This window comes from Eleutherodactylus coqui, chromosome 2 (assembly GCF_035609145.1).
Source record: "Eleutherodactylus coqui strain aEleCoq1 chromosome 2, aEleCoq1.hap1, whole genome shotgun sequence".
NCBI classification, from domain to species: domain Eukaryota; kingdom Metazoa; phylum Chordata; class Amphibia; order Anura; family Eleutherodactylidae; genus Eleutherodactylus; species Eleutherodactylus coqui.
The window spans coordinates 200197772-200214659 of NC_089838.1; the positions used below are offsets into that span (position 1 = coordinate 200197772).

At 42.0% G+C, this 16888-nt stretch overlaps 1 protein-coding gene across 1 annotated transcript in view; it reads right to left on the minus strand.

Annotated features, from left to right (window-relative positions):
• SND1 (staphylococcal nuclease and tudor domain containing 1) overlaps window positions 1-16888 on the minus strand; it is a 572988-nt gene that overhangs the window by 344425 nt on the left and 211675 nt on the right. The window contains exon 13 of the mRNA XM_066592191.1: window positions 8399-8509. Coding sequence (XP_066448288.1) covers window positions 8399-8509 — 111 coding nt within the window. The remainder of the gene's footprint in view (window positions 1-8398; window positions 8510-16888) is intronic.

Consider the following 16888-nt stretch of genomic DNA (forward strand, 5'->3'; position numbering starts at 1 on the left):
TTTGCATTGTATTTTTGCCGCACTGGCTACTTACGGCCGCTGAGGCTGAGGTTTCAGCTGTCTCTGGGGCTGGAGCACTCATCTTTATACCAGTGCTGCAGACACCCTGCGACCTGTGATGCTGGTGTTCTGGCTTCTCTCAGGTTCCTATTTGAATTTTCGCGCTCCTGCGCTAAGCCCCGCCCCCTCGGCTCCTAATGCAGACGCGATGACGTCATCGCGCTGGACGTGAGATGCGGCGCCCCGCCCCCTGCCGTCAAAGGGCTTCCTGGAGCGCCGCGCTGTAATTTCTGCCGGAGGACGAGGGGGACTGAGGCTCCCGCTTTGAACCCCCCATGGGCCGCCGCGGGAGGAACCTGGCCCGGGGGTTACCACCCTGATGTGGCGTCCCGGGAGTCGTCTGGCTGCGAAGGGATGACAGGGTGAGCCACTGCCTTCCGATCCGCCTGTATGCTTTCGCTGGCTTCTCCACCAGCTCCTCTCATAGATCCTGCCTCCTGGCAGGACAGGAAGACACTGAGGAAAGTGGGGAAGGGGGGGAGCTTTTAACCTCTCAGTATGTTCCTGTCCTACCAGGAGGAGGCAATCTCATTGGTGCTGTCGTGGAGACGACTGGGGGAAAAGCTTTTTCCATCTATGGCGCTGTGTGAGAACTTGCGTTTTGCAGAATGAGCTGTAGTATATATTAGTGCCATGTTTTGGATGCATACGATTTTTTTGATCATATTTTATAAGTAAATTTGGGGGGCAATGGGGTGCTTAAAACCACAATGCAATTCTGGCATTCTGTATATTTTTTTTTTACTATGTTAACCATCCATGTTGGATAATGCAATATTTTAACAATTTAGATCTGTCTAGGATGCAGCAATACCAATTATAATTTTTGCTACCATTTTTTTTTTTAAATATGAGAAATGGTCTTTGAATTTTAATCTGCTTTTTTTTAGTCACAGGTGACTTGGATTTGTAATTGTTCAGTCACTTGTGCAATACAATACAATGCTTTAGCATAGGGCTGAGCAATTAATCAAATTAATTAAATTCCCCATTTCAAAGCCCCTTGATACAGACAAGGAGTAAAGCTAGGTTGTCCTTACGACGAATCCAGGTTTCATTTGGGCACTGATAATGGCCATGTCTGTGTCTGAAAGCCTAAGGCCTCATTCACACGACTGTATGCGTTTTACCTGTCTGTGTGATGATGCCTGCTCTGCCGGCAGAGACTGCCTATGGCAGCAAGTGTGCTGCACAACAGTTTTGTTTTTTTTTTAATTCCCCGCTCTGTTTATAGCTGGGTTGCGAATGTATCATCAACCAAATGGAAAGCATAGCATATGGACAGCGTTGCATATACTGCTCATACAAAAGTATAGGGGCTGACGCTGCATGATACTTGAAGAAATAGGGCATGCTGCGATCTTTTTCTCGTACGCATCTACACAGTGTTTACACGCTAATGTTAAATCAATCAATGAAAGTCCATTTACTTTAATTGAATACATTCACTGCGTGTCACCGCAGATGTGGATCGCCGATGTTATACGCGCCAAAATCACGGTCAGGTGATTGAGCTCTTAGGGTAAGCGCCTGAATCCTGCCTTTGCTGTGTAGCAGACCTCTGCCCCCTACTGCTGCTGTGATGGTCCGGTGGGCCATCACATATGACAGTCAGTCCCCCTAGTAGTGGTACGAGGGATAATGACAGCTCAGCAATATGTTTAGGACATCCTGCAGCCACATGTGGCTTCCAAGAGGCAGCAGGATAATGCTCGGCTGCACAAACAAGGGGGTCACTGGAATGTCCACTCAACATTGTGACACTTCCGTGGCTGCCCGGTCACCTTGACAGCCTACAAGTTTGTAGGATCGGCTAAGTTACAGCAAATGCAGGCCAATAAGCCACAGCATACCATATGGAACCTGTGTACCTCCATTCCCACATGTATCACATGTTTTATCCAAGCTAGAGGCGGCCCAACAGGCTCCATGCAAGTGTTTTATTTTCCGCAATAAATTATCCTTTTGCTCTAATATTGTACCGTAACTTGTTTATATCAACATTACAAAATATACATTATAAATTTTCATTTGATTCTGAGGACTCTGAGGCTCTTGGGTTTTTTTGACAATGGGTCTATTATGAGCAATATTTAAAGTTAACTGTTCACATAGAAAGCAGCTTCCAGTAGTATGTTATAGAGCAGGATGTTTTGTAGGAAGAGATTATTTATAGTGTGCAGTTTATTAAATGAAACCCCTGCTAACGCTGAGCTTGAGTCGAGTGAGAGATCCTACCCAGTGACAAAAGTCCTTTACGAGAAAGCATAGTGATCAGTCAATCACCAAGTCACTCAGCTCACTGGTCTCCGGAGCCCAGGATTAGCAGGGATTTAAATTAGTGAAATATATGGTTTACTGAAGCTTTTTTCCCATAAAAATGATACACCAATCAGCCATAATATTTTAAAAAACACTAACAGGAGAAGTAAATAACAGATTAACCACTAAACAATGGCATCTGACAAGGGATGGGATAGATTAGGCATTCGTGAAGAGTCAGTTTTTCAAGTTGATGCATTGGAAACAAAAAAAATGGCAAGTATAAGGAACTGAGCAATTTTGACAGGACCTTGATGAAGGCTAGGTGACTGGGTTATAGCATCTCCAAATCATATCCTATTGGCCATACCCAGTATGCTAATAGTTAGTAACAAGTGAAAACAGTCCAAAGATGGCACAACCGGCAAACCGGCGTCGGGTCATGGGCGTCCAAGGCTCATTGATGAGCATGAAGAGATAAGGCTCGCCCATCTTCTCCAATTCTAGAAAAAAAATTACTGCAAAAATTGGTGAGTAACAAGTTAAAGGGCATAACTAAGAGTTCAATATGTTGCCTTGGGCTGGGCCTACACGGGGTGGAATCGACGCGAAATTTCCATGCAGACTTTCCGCACAGAAATTCCACATGCATTATTGAAGAGGTTGTCCTGCGCTGAAACGTTTTTTGTTTTTTTTTTGCATAGGCGCAGGACAAACCCAAGGGATGTGTTGAAATAAAAAAAAAATGTTTACTTACCCGAATCCCCTCTCTGCAACTTCTTCCTTCTTTTCCTCCAAGATGGCCGCCGGGATCTTCACCTACGATGCACCGCGGGTCTTCTCCCATGGTGCACCGTGGGCTCTGTGCGGTCCATTGCCGATTCCAGCCTCCTGATTGGCTGAAATCGGCACACGTGACGGGGTGGAGCTACGCAATGACGCGTAGAAGGGGGCGGAGCCAGAACGCCGCTCGTGCCCGGACCAACCAGAAGGGAGAAAAGACCCTTCTGCGCAAGCGCGTCTAATCGGGCGATTAGACGCTGAAATTAGACGGAGCCATGGAGACGGGGACGCCAGCAACGGAGTGGGTAAGTGAATAACTTCTGTATGGCTCATATTTAATGCACGATGTATATTACAAAGTGCATTAATATGGCCATACAGAAGTGCTTAACCCCACTTGCTTTCGCGAGACAACCCCTTTAAGCCTGAAACTAAGCAGCAAAGTGGACAAGATTTGCAAAAATCTCGTCCATGCAGAGACCAACATGCGTCATGGAATTTAAATCCGCGACATTTCAATTGTATCTGTGTTTCCACTGCAGGCTCTCTTCTCTATATGGGAAGAGAGACTTCTGCAGCAGAATACAGGTGGATAAGCCTGTATACCGCAGAATTTCCATGTGGATCCACTGCGAACATTCCACAAGATTTCCGGCATGTGGGAACCCAGCTTCCCTCTCCAAATACCCCAGATCTTTTCAAGCATCTGTGCGTTGTACTTGAAAAACAAGTCTGATACATGAAGCTACAGCTTGCAACATAAAGGTTCTGCAGTTACTGACTTTGTGTCAGATACCATGGGATATCTTCAGAGATCCTGTGGAATCCATTCCTTGTTGGGTCAGAGCTGCTCTGGTGGCACATGACTACCTACACAACAGCATACAGGTGGGTTAAAGTGATCACTGATTGCAGTATATCAATATGTTCAGCTCTATAATAAATTACACACAGATTGGACTGAAATAATTAACATTCTGAAATTGTACTGCAAGAAGTAATCTCGATAAGTTCTGTGTGCCTTTTCTTTTTTGAACAAGGCAATATAAAAAGACAGTCATTTCCAAGCACACTTTGGAGAATTCCTTAAAACAGATTTGCTTTACAATGATCACTTAGCTGAAACGTCAGATGAAAAAGCTACATTAGCATTTCTACTTCACATTTCAGTAAAGTAGAGAATCCTGAAGGGATGATCCTGTTGCATATCTGTAAAAAGGTAAAATGTTAAAGTGGGCCTGTCACCTCTCCTGACATGTCTGTTTAAGTAAATATTTGCATTGTCCATAGAACAACAATTCCGCAGCATCTCTTCCTAGAACTCTGCATTGTGCCATCCTTCTGTTATCACTCCTAGAAATGTATGAACAAACTGACAACTGGGTGTTCCCATTTTCCTTGACAGAGGGGCGTCTCTCTACACAGTCTGATACTGCCAGCATGGATTGGACAATGTGAGAATGTGCTTGATCACCAACTGGAAATACCCAGACAACAATTTACTCACGTTTCTAGGAGGAACGACACAATGCATGGTTATAAGTAAAGATACTCTAGTGTTATTGGGAATACAAGTATTTACTTCAACAAGTCAGGAAAGCTGACAGGTCGTCTTTAAACATAGTAATGCAAAAAATAGGGAAAATGAGATCCCTTGTGATTCCTGAAATCAAGCCAATTTGTGAGCAGATTGAAAGCACTGCTAGCACGATTTATTTAACACTAGCAGAATTGCCCCGCTTCACAAGGGTATACTCCATCTGTTTGTTTGTTTCTACTTTTAAAAACTTTGTTCGCAACTGATATAAAGCAAACACAGACATAATAAAGTACAGTCTGTTCATGGTGAGTAAAGAAAAATAGCTGGGTTATTATGCGTAGAATCTTGGCATCTTCTCAGTGGTGTACAGAAGAGATTTTAATTAAAGGGGCTGCACGGTTACCGGATAACCTCATTTCAATAGGACCCGTGTAATAAAATAATAAAGTGAACTATACTTACCCCTCCCGTGGCTGCCAGGATCCAGCACTGCAGACCCAATTTGGTTCTGTCAATTTCTATGACAGATGTCACAGGAAATCACAGGACTGCTTCAGTCTTTTGGGTTTTTTTGCCTTCCTCTGGATCAACAAGGAGGTTCAAACGGGCTAAACTAGATGGACATTGTCTTCATTCAGTCTAACATACTACCGGTATGTTACTATGTAATAAGAGGCTGCATTGTCACCACTCGTTCTACTGACATCAGCGCTCACATCCTGAGCACCAGGATGCCAAGAGTTCGGGCCAATGATGCTGCAGCGGTCACCTGATCTTCTGTGACATCATCTGTCACAATCATCATTGGGGCCACTGCAAGGCTGCAGCACTGGATCCTGGCAGCCATGGAGAGTTAAGTATAATATAGATAATATAATATGAGAGATAAACCTCACTGCGATTAAAACAAAAGTGAGGCTTCAAAAAAAGACAAAATGGGGCTTAAAAAAGCACACATTCTTAAACAGAACCTGTCACCAGGTATAAACACCATAAACTAAGTTATGGTGTTCATATGGCAGATTCCCTGGAGAGTGGACTACTATTTCTTATACTTACTTGTCTTGACGATTCAGCGATGTTATGCTCAAAAGTCAGCAAGGACCGTACAACCGGAACACTGGAAGCATGCTTTGCTCGCGCACTCCAACTGACTACTATGGAAGTGTGTACGAACAGCATGCAACCAGCGGTCCGGCTGCATGGTCCGTGCTGACTTTCAGGGGCGACAACACTGGATCAGAAAGACGAGTAAGTATAAGAAATGCCTCCCCAGGGACTCCAGGAAACCTGCGGTATGAGCACCATAACTCATTTTATGCTGCTCATACCTGGTGACATATTCCCTTTCACTGACGTGGTAATCCAATTTTTCCTAACTAAGTACTTTATTTGCGTCAGTCGTCTATGTTTCTATAATATAACAGCAGGCTAATGGGACTGGGATTATGACCTGAATTTGGGCAATCACAAGTTGCTTACAAATATTCCCCTCTGTATGTATATATTGAAATTACTCAACTTTCACAGTAACTTGTACCTTTACTGCAACTTAATATCGGGGTGGAATCTTACAGTGAAAGTTCAGTTTTAAGCTCAAAAGTGTTATTTTTGGATAGTTTCTAGAGCACAGGCACATTTAACAATGCAGTCTTCTGTCTGTAGCATCATTTTTTCTTCACATTGCTTTGATTTCTACATTAAACTTTTCATGATGGCTGCACAGAAAAATGGTGGTTATTCCCTTTTGGTGGCACAAACAATCCAGTCCTTCCTGAGAATTAAATGTCATAACTTATTATGCATTAGGTAGCTAATATTTTTAGGCCACTATTTGCATACATTCAACTTCCTCACACTTTGAGATATGCTACTGGCAAATCAATGGTTGAGACCGTGGTCTAAATCATGGTGCATTACTTCACCCCGTTTTTGAGAAAAAAAGGATCATATCAAAGGAAAAATACATACATTTCTTCCCTTGTTAATGAAAAACATTGAATAATCAAACTTTGCTATATACTTTATTTGCACAATTTCAATCACAGAGTATAGCTTTCAAGGGCTGAGAGTGTGCAGACAGTGTTTGCTTTTGAACTAAGGAAAATTAAAAATTATACATTTTGTTGAGGTAATAAGGTGGAAATATATTATATGGTTACCACAAAAACCAACAATCTATGTCGATATTAAATATGGCTGGAAACGAGACAAAAAATTTAAACTTCTCAAAGCCTGTGAAACAAGAAATATGTGCAAGGCAGATAATTCACTATATTTAGAAGTGGCTGTTAAGTAAAGAGCATCTGTCGCTGCTTTTTAATTTTAATCCATGTTCGCTAATATATTTTATTGGGAGTAGACAACTCCATGATATTTGTTAAAAAGAAAATCACAGCAGCCCTCATCGGAATAGGCATAAGTAAGAGCTTTGATCAATCATGTTCATTGTCGTTCAGCATTGTACTTGAAAGGACAAGACATGCCAATCAGATGTCAGAATGCAGATGATGCGGAGGCTAAACAATGTATTTTGAGAGATAAACAGGGGCAGTAACCCTAATTTACTGTAGATTAGGAGCTATTTTTATTGATGTAAACTCCCTATTACTATGACGGGCACCTTTGGGGAGCTAACAAAAGACCCCAATGAGCACCCTGCCTCCTACCACTTGAAATCTCACTTGGAGTGCAAGTATGCTTGCTTCATACAACGTTTTACATTACAGCTCTGTTTCCAGTTTAGTTTCCATATTTTATGCAGAACACTGAATAGGGGTGAATATGTGAAATGGAGATCTTTTTGGTCTCAGTCTTACAGTTTATGTCCATCATTCTTTTAACCCTTTCCAATCCACTGTCTGACATCTAAAAGACATTATGATTTAAGACTGTACAGCTCCGATGCTGGAAGACGTCCGTCGGGGTTCTCTTACTGTATATTGCCAGTCTCTCTGCTGTCGGAGCCTATCCAACGTGTCACCTCATGCAGTACTGGCTTTAGCCAGCATATTGCGCCGTTGTGTAACGGCAGAAAAAGAGTAAGCCACCTAGGAAAACCAGGATACAAATTGGATTGGATAGGGTTAAACTGGCTAGAGAGGTGCAGAGGATGAGGAAGCCACACTGCATTCTTGTTGTCAATTTACTTGTGAGGGAATTTTCAAATCAACTGCAGATATCCAAACTAGGCAATACCTTAAAAAGAATAGTAAAATGTGCACTACATGCCATTCTTGCATAGGAGCTTACAGTTGTCATTGTTTGCTCTTGTATTAGGAACTCTGAAGATTACAATGGAAATCTCATGTTTCTACCAGTTTGCCTCTACAGAGACTGAGCAAGTATTTTCATGTGTTAAGTCAGAAAGTAATTATGGGAATTACTTTTTTCGGGAAGGAACGGTAGAATAAGATCACAGCCAAGAAGAACTAGAAACACTATATAAACTTGTTTAGCTGAGAATGTTCAGCTCTGAGAATTCAGAAAAGATTACATTGTACATTCAGTAGTTGAAACACTATGTAGATAGTGTCCTTGAAAGAAAGTTAGAGACCAGCTTCCTGAGCGGGAAAAGTATCCTTAGCAGAATTGGATATTACATAAGCATGCCCAAACAGTAAATAAAAAATGTCAAAAATACTTTTATGCTGAAATGCATTACAATTAGCCATCTACATTATCAGCTGTCATTTAGAGCCTTGCCTGCAATAAGAAACCCAGGTTGCGGCACAACAATGAAAGGATACCTACCGAGCCTCTGCTGCCAACAGCTCATCATAGTGTGAAGACCTCTGGTCATCATCCTGCCTGTAGCGGATCACAGTGGCTAGCCCTTTGCTAACCAGAGCCTCTGCAATGTTTCTGAGGGAGAGGAAAAAAGTAATAAATTACACTTGGGATGCAACGATAATACTTGGACTACTAAATGTGTACAGAACATTGTAACAGTATTGTAGATCTACAAGATTACAGATGTAGGCGACAAGGGTGTGGCCTAGGGAGTAAGGAGGCATGGACTATTTGGGCCTTAAAGTAGCTCTATCTTTAAAATGTTAGGAAATACAACATTTTCTTAACAACTGGGCCAAGGTAGAGCTCCACTAAGGCCTCCAACAAGCAGGTGCCAATGCTCTCACTCACCCAAGCAGTCCTAAAATTCATAAGTTATGGGAAAGTTCTGAGAACTCCTCGGGGAATATTCATATTTCCATGATCATTTTTCTTAACAACGAAATGAAAAAACATTTTGGGTCAATATTTTACCCATCACCAGCCTGTAAGTGGTATACCTGTTAGTTTGCGCCCAATCCAAGTAGGTTAATTTTTTCTTATTTCAACATTCAAAGTACACATTTAAAAAATAAATACGCTGGCTTTTTGGAGTCTTCGGGTTCATTCCCATGTAGCATTTTTTAGTGCTAATCAGCTGCATTTTGTTGCACTGTGGATTTGGTCGCGGAACCACAACATGTTTCACCCTTTCAACTGAAGGGTTAAAGTTTGATGCGGATCCGCATCAAACTCTATACTAATGGTGCAGCTCATTACGCAATTCCGAAGCGGAAAATTAGATTCAGTTCTAATTAACATGAAAATGACCGCATGCAACCCTTTTTTTCGGTCAAAAACAGACACCCTGGCAGAACACACCAGACTCCATTGTTAAAGAATGAGGTCTGTTGGGTGCCAGTGGTGTCCACCTTATGGATCTAGCACTGTGCTGCGGCTTTCAGTTATAAAAGAAAGTCAAAAAGCAGGTTTGAACAAAGTTTTACATCAACTCACAAATAACCCATTAACCAAGTATGCATAAATATCAGTCATCAGTGAAAAGTGGAAGTGGATGCTATAATGCCCACAAAACATTGCCCCATATTTTAGTTAAACGGATAACATCTTAAAAGGCCCTCTCCAGCCCTATTCTTCCACCTGACTGGACATTGGGACGTTGTCTGGACTGTTGTCATGAGCATCCAACAAGCATTGTACACATCCCACTCAAACATGCGGAGGACCTTCCACTGCAAAATCAGGGCTAAACGCTGTACAAAAACGCCTGTGTGAGGGAGGCCTTAATTAGCAAGACCTGTACATAATACTAGTTGGGCATCAGACAAGTGCCTCAGCAACTGTCCTGCCTCACCTGCAGCAGCGTTTCTCCATGCCTGATGTCAGAAAGACTATATTTGGTGATTTTGCTTTCTAGTGATACTTTTGGTCTGACACGGTCTAGGATCGTCTTATTTGTGACCATCTCTGTCCATGGTATGCAGCATACGCCGCCAGCACCACAGCTCAAAGGCCTCCATCCTTCTGTCTACGTTCTTGAGTGTCCAGCTTTCACTTGCAAATGTAGTTATTGGGGAAAGGATTACATTAATTATTCGGATCTTTGTTGTAATGCTGATGTCTTTACTTTTCCTTATCTTCGCCATTCCTTGCATTGCACTACAGCCAAGGCTGATTCTTCTTTTGATTTCAGGCCCTGATTTACCACTGCAGTCGATCTTGGATCCAAGGAAAGTGAAATCTTAGAGTGATTCAATTTCTTCATTGTAGATTGTTATGCGTAATACAACATTGCTTGCTTTTGTCAGCAGCTTTGTTTGTCTATGTATGAATAGAGATCGCAGGGCGACCTCCCTTCATACATCCCGGGCACCGGCTGTTTCTTACAACCAACACCCGGAAGCAACAGCTGTGATGAGCCGCATAGCTCATCATAGCTGTTAACCTTTTAAATGCCCCAAACGACGGTCGGGGCTCCCGTATGGTCCCTCGCGATGAGAACACAGGAAGCCATGCAGGTGTCATAGCAGTCGGGTGCCTTCTGAAAGGCCTCAGGGCTGTCATGGAAGAATGCCTATCAAGCCATCCCCATGGGGTGGTTTGAAAGACTGCCAGTCAGATTGCAGAATGATGTAAAGCTATGACATTACATCATACTGCAGAAGCGATCAAAGCATCTCAAGTTGTTGTTCCCTGTGGGGACTTTAAAAAAAAAAAGTAAAAATATGATCAATAAAGATTACTAATTATTGAAAAAAAAAAAGAAGTAATGAAAGTTTAAAAAAAGGGGAAAAAACCTTTTGCCATATTTGTAATAAAGAATCTAAATAATAAAACAAACATACATATTTGGCAATGCTGCGTCCGATCTATCAAAGTAACGCATTATTTAGCCCACACGATGAACATCAGCAAAAAAGAAAAACCGCCAGAAATGCGCTTTTATGGTCACACTGTCTCCAAGAAAAAAAAAAAAGAATAAAATGCAATCAAAAAGTTGCATGTATTCCAAAATGGTACCAATGCAAACTACAGGACGTCCTGCAAAAAATTAGCTCTTGCACAATTATGTCAACGAACAAATTAAAAAAAGCTATTGAACGCAGAAAATTTAAAAAAATAAAAATATCTTTGAAAAAAATAAAAGTAGTACAGCAAAAAAAACATGTAAGTTTGGTATCGTAGTAATCGTACTGACCCATGGAATAAAGTTATGTCATTTTTGTTGCAGTGTGTACACTGTAGAAACAAGACGCACCAATACATGTCGGAATTTCATTTTTTTCTCCATTTCTCTCCATTTAAATTTTTTTTTACGTTTTTCAGTAATTATATGCACATTAAATAGCACCATTGAAAAATACAACTCGTCCTGCAAAAAAAAGCCCTCATACAGCGATGTTGATGGCTAAATAAAGGAGTTACAATTATTTGGGGGGGGGGGGGGGGAGAGGAAAAACGGAAAAAAGCTCCATCACTAAGAGGTTAATATTGAGATACAGTCCCATGTGTTTGCTTTCTTCTTTGACTCTTCAAATTAGGTATTTAAGGTCGTTTTCATTTTCTTCAAGTAGAGTTGTGCCATCAGCATAAACATTGTTTATGCTGATGACACATGAAGATTGTTTGCTTCTTCCACCAATTTTCACTCCAATTGGGGATTCATCCAGATTGCATCGCCTTATGATCATTTCGGCATACAAGTTGAACAGGACTGGGGATAGGATCCAGCCTTGTCGGACGCCTTTCCTGATTTCAAACCAGTCAGTGTTACCAAAGTCTTGACTGTAGCTTTGCGATTCTCATAAAGTGATCTTATCAAATGTTCCAGATGCTCTGATATTCCCATGACCCAACACAAGTTTGCGATTGGGTCATGGTCTGTTTCCACAGCCTTTGCAGAACCTGGCTTGACCATCATGGAGTTCCGCTTCAGTGAAGGAGGCCATATATTTTTGAATGATCTTTAGCAGAAATTTTGCTTGCATGTGTTTTAAGAGCGATGGTCTGAAAATTGCCGTACTCTTGTGCATCACCTTTTTTGTGAATTGGGACAAAGACTGATTTTCTCCAGTCCTTTGACCATTGTTTGGTCTTCCAGATCTGTTTACAAAGGGTTGTTAGCAGTGGAGTTGGTATAGGTTTAAGTAATTCGGATGGCATGCAGTCGATGCCTGGGGCTTTCCTGTTTGGCAATTGTTTCAGTGCCCAGTCAACCTCCTCCTCAAGAATATCAGGTTCTTGTTCTGTCAAATATTCCTGGCTGGCTGATTGGTGTGGTTGATTATCTGCATATAGTTATGCTGTGTACTCTTGACCTTTGATGGATGTTGTTTTCCAAGGTGCAAAAGGTGCCTGCTTCACCTGGTCAAACAGCTCACGGGTGTGACCTTGCTTGCTTGCATCTTCTAATTTGTTCATCAAGAGGGGGGATGTTTCCTATTCCCAATCATTGCTTTACAGTCTTGCTAAAAAGTGGTACATTGATTTGAAGGAATGCTGCCATCCAATAGGTGGCAGAAATATTTCCAATTTGTTGCAACGCTCATTTCCATAAACTTTCTTAAGGCCCATTTACACGGAGCGATGATCTCTCAAAGATCGCTCAAACGACAGTTTGAGTGACAGCTTTGAGCGATCATTTTGCATAAACTATTAAGTAGCTTCTCAGCTACTTAATAGCAATTAAGTGTGCAAATGAAGCCTTAGCGGAAAGCAGTTAATAGCCCCAGGGCTCTTATCTGCATTCAGTTCTTTTATTCTCCAGTGGGAAACAATGCTATCAGCACTCCCCGTGGAGAACTGCTGATAAGGCTGAATGACGATTTTTAGGTTGGACTGAATTTAACGATCAGCTAGCAGTGCACGAAAAGTGCACGATGGCCGAGCATTTAGACACAACGATTATTGCTTTTTAGCTATTTTTGAGCGATCATCGCTCTGTGTAAATGGGCCTTTAGGCCGCCTGCAGACGGCCGGGTCTAAACCCCTGCGAGAATTCTCGCAGCGGGATCCGACCCGCGTCCTTGTAGGGACCAGTGCGGCTCTCACATGGTCCTGCAGCTCCGGCCAGCTGCCTCCCAGCCGACGCATGCGCAAAGCGGAGCCGGAAGTGACATTTCTGTGTGGGCCTATGCAAGACCCGCACAGAAATAAAATATGTCGCGATTGGTTTTCCGCGCGTTTTGTAATGCAATCGTATGCAGGCGGGCACGGCGGAAATTCTACAGGAAATCCTGCTGCAGAATTTTTGCCTGTGTACAGGAGGCCCTACTCAAGCAAAGCTTTTAAAAAAAAAAAAGTTCCAATCTAAAAAGCAACAGTCATTTTAATCCAGAGCAGTACTCATATACAAATAACTTGTTATAGGACTATAACTTTATAACCATAAAACAAGAACAACAACAAAGCTGTAGTTAAGTAATCTCATATTTAACAAATTGAATTCTTCCATAGTCTCCCTTCCCCACAAGTTCTTGGGCACTAAAGCTCAGCTACTAGTTTTGCATTAAAATGGTCATCACATTGAAAACCTACATTGGCAGAAGCTGGAAAGGGGACTGGATGCATCATGTAGCCTTTCTGAAAACATTCTTTGCAAATGCAGCAAGGGATTTTGTCTGTGCCAGCCTGGTACAAGGTTCACTGAGCAAAAGTAATTATCCGCAACATATTTTTGACATTTCAGAATTCTATTTGTTTCCATTCCCACACCTTTCAGTTGGCAGGGTCCGGCAACTCAAATGAACAGGCACAAAGGGAAGCAAAAAAAAAAACCGCATGCATCGATACCAACAAAGAAAACCTTCTCCAAAGGGACACTGTCCACACTCCTTAAATAAGGAGGAAAAAAATTGGCTGACTAAAAGCACAGGATTCAGAAATCACTTAAGAGGATATACTGTATATACCACAAAGCTAGAATGCAGTCATAAATCATAAAATCGTTTGACACCCGATCTGAAAATAAGAAGCTTGGGCATGCGGTGGGCTATATGGGAAGCTGACATCTAATCATACAGGACACGATACTAGACATATAAACACCAATTAGCCATAACATTAAAAGTATCGACAGAGCAAGCAAGTACCCTTGATTAGCCCATCATAGTAGCACCTGTCAAGGGGTGGGAAAAAGCAGGCGCAACTGAACAGAGTTCTTGAGGCCAATTTACTGGAAGCAACAAGAAGTGGTTAAGGGCCAGGATCTGAGAGACTTTGACAAGGACCAAATTGTGATAGCTACATGACTGGGTCAGAGCATCTCCAAAATGCCAGGCCTTGCGGGGTGTTCCCAGTAGCTATGATAATGAGATGACAGAACACCCAGGGTTTCTGCATCGCCAGAACTGTACCACTGAGTAATGGAAAAAGGTGGCCTGGCATGGTGGATCACATTTTCATTTATACTATGTGGATGGCAGAGTATGCAGCTTAATTGGGGAAAGAGATGGCACCTGGAGTCACTATGGGAAGAAGGCAAATCAGTGGAAGCAAAATGAAGCCACTCTCATACATGCCGCATTTTACAGCGAATAGCGCGGCATCCCGAGCTCCGTGCAAACCCCTGTACAACGCTGCCACTGATTTCAATGGAGCCTCACAGACATGCACTTGAACACGTAGTTTTTAACGCAATTTAATGCACCTCATCATGGCATGCGTTAAAAAGTGTTATCAAACGCTACGACGTGTTCAATAAAGCAGCTTAAAATCACGGTTAAAATGCAGTGATTTGGAGTGCCGCTTTCTGAATGCATGTGTGAGAGTGGCCTGATGCTCTGGGTGATGTTCTGTTGGGAAACCTTGGGTTCCGCTATTCACATTGAAATAGGACTTGTAAAGCCATCTTCACACGTTGTAATAATTACTACAATGTAATCATCATTATGATCAAATTAGTATTAGAAAATAGCAGTATATAAGTATACGTTAAGTGACTGATGTATCCAGCCCATGCTTGTTACAATTGTTTTACACAGCTGATCATGTATCGATGCTTGTGAAAACTGCGGTCTACAGTATGTGGCCCAAATGCGTAATGTGTGTCCCACCTCTGCGACCCTTGCTTATTGGGAGAATGCGGCGTCCTGTACCAGTTTTGCGATTCCCAGTCATTGTACTCTAGCTAAAGCAGCACTAACAGTTTTCTGTAACTCCCATAGACTTCAATGGAGAAAAGCATATGGACTGTATAGTATGTTGGCAGGGAACCAGTGAACAATGGGTCACTGGACCTCTAACCTCCTAATAGAGGAGTGTGCTAGAGATGGGACGCGCACTTATTAGGCATTAATGGCATATCCTGTGGAAATGACAAATGCTTAAAATGGGAATAGCACTTAAATATAAGTAAATGCCAAGTGACAAAGAAAAACGAAAAACACATGAAAAATGATGAAGAAGAAATTAGCTAAAATTCCCAATATATCTATTTGTATTCTCCATGTCTGTTCTAGTTGGAGAGAACAGCCATGCCAGATGAAGAGAGTGTGTACCAGTAGAAAGTGAGAAGAGACAGTTTTCTCTATTTGAGATCACTTTGCCTGGTAAGTGTTATATAAATAAGGTGATTGTCGATGGCACCTAGATATCTGTTTATTCAACACATTGCAAGCAATGAAATTACAAAAGGCTCATTTATTTCTCGCTCCATAAAATGCCACTAAAGGAACATTGAATACATTAGAGTATATCTTGCAGCACATTTTTGCTCAGCAACTGATCAAAACAGATTGAAGACAATGACAAACACCTGTTAGCTTTAGGTTTTTCATTCATCTACTGTCCTCAATGACAAAGAACATGAAATATGTAAACTGTATATAAAAGGATGCAGAGCCTGGACTCCACGGGACTTTCTCTGTATTTACACCTAACCCAAAACGCTGTAGCATTTTCTATAGAGGATGTCTATGGAGCTTGCAGAATACACTGTACCAGTCTGCCATAGGCTCCCATGCTGCTGATCATGCACAATAAAGATTGTAGCATGTTCCACGTTGACACATATTACGCGTGCCTACACGCCGCAGTGGTGCATGCCAATTGGCAGCCCGGGGCAAGTATACAATGGCATTGTATACTTGCTGTGTGCCGTGCGACTGCTACATTAAGGCAGCATGCAGTGAATTACGCTCGTGTGCAACCGGCCTAAAGCCGTTTTCAAACAGCTGTTGAACTCACAAACAAACATCTCACCCGAATATGAACTCCACTCTTTAATGGAGTCGTATAAAATTGAATGCATTGCCCATTGATTTTGTAGGGACCTTTAACGCATTGCATGGCTCTAGCATGCCGTGCATTGTGCATGCAAGTGTGATGCGAGAGTTCCCATTAAAATCAATGGGGAACATGTCGAATCCTCTGTCATGCAGGAAACACTGGCGAGCGGATCGAAATTTTACAGTTGCGATGCAAGATGGTTTTGCCTAAAAAATTGCCTCGCATCCGCGGGTAAATCACACGTTCACGAGCGTGAGATCAGGCAGGCTGCAGGTAGCCTAAGGCTGATGGTTTTTCAGCCATAGTTTTGATGCAGCACTTTAATCTAAAGCCAGAAAGCCAGAAATGGACCCAGCAAGAGGTATAGCTCCTTGCTTTCTATTTACTGTTCCTTATTAATCAACTTTTGGCATTGGTTCATACCAATGTAGGGTTGTCAACTGCCTGTAAATTCCTGGAAGTCCATAAAAATAAGGTTGTTTTTCCAGTATCCATGGGAAAAAAAGTTGGTGTGTCCCGAGTTTTTTTTTTTTTTTTTTAGAAAGCTGGTGGTGATTATGCCTGCCATTGTAACTGTAATCATTATTTTATAGCTGACAATAACTATTATTCTATTGAACTATATCTTAGGGCTATTTCAGACGACCGTGTATTGGCTCGGTTTTCACGCCGAGCCGATATACGGTGTCCTTGTCTGCAGGGGGCGGAGGATGAAAGAGCCAG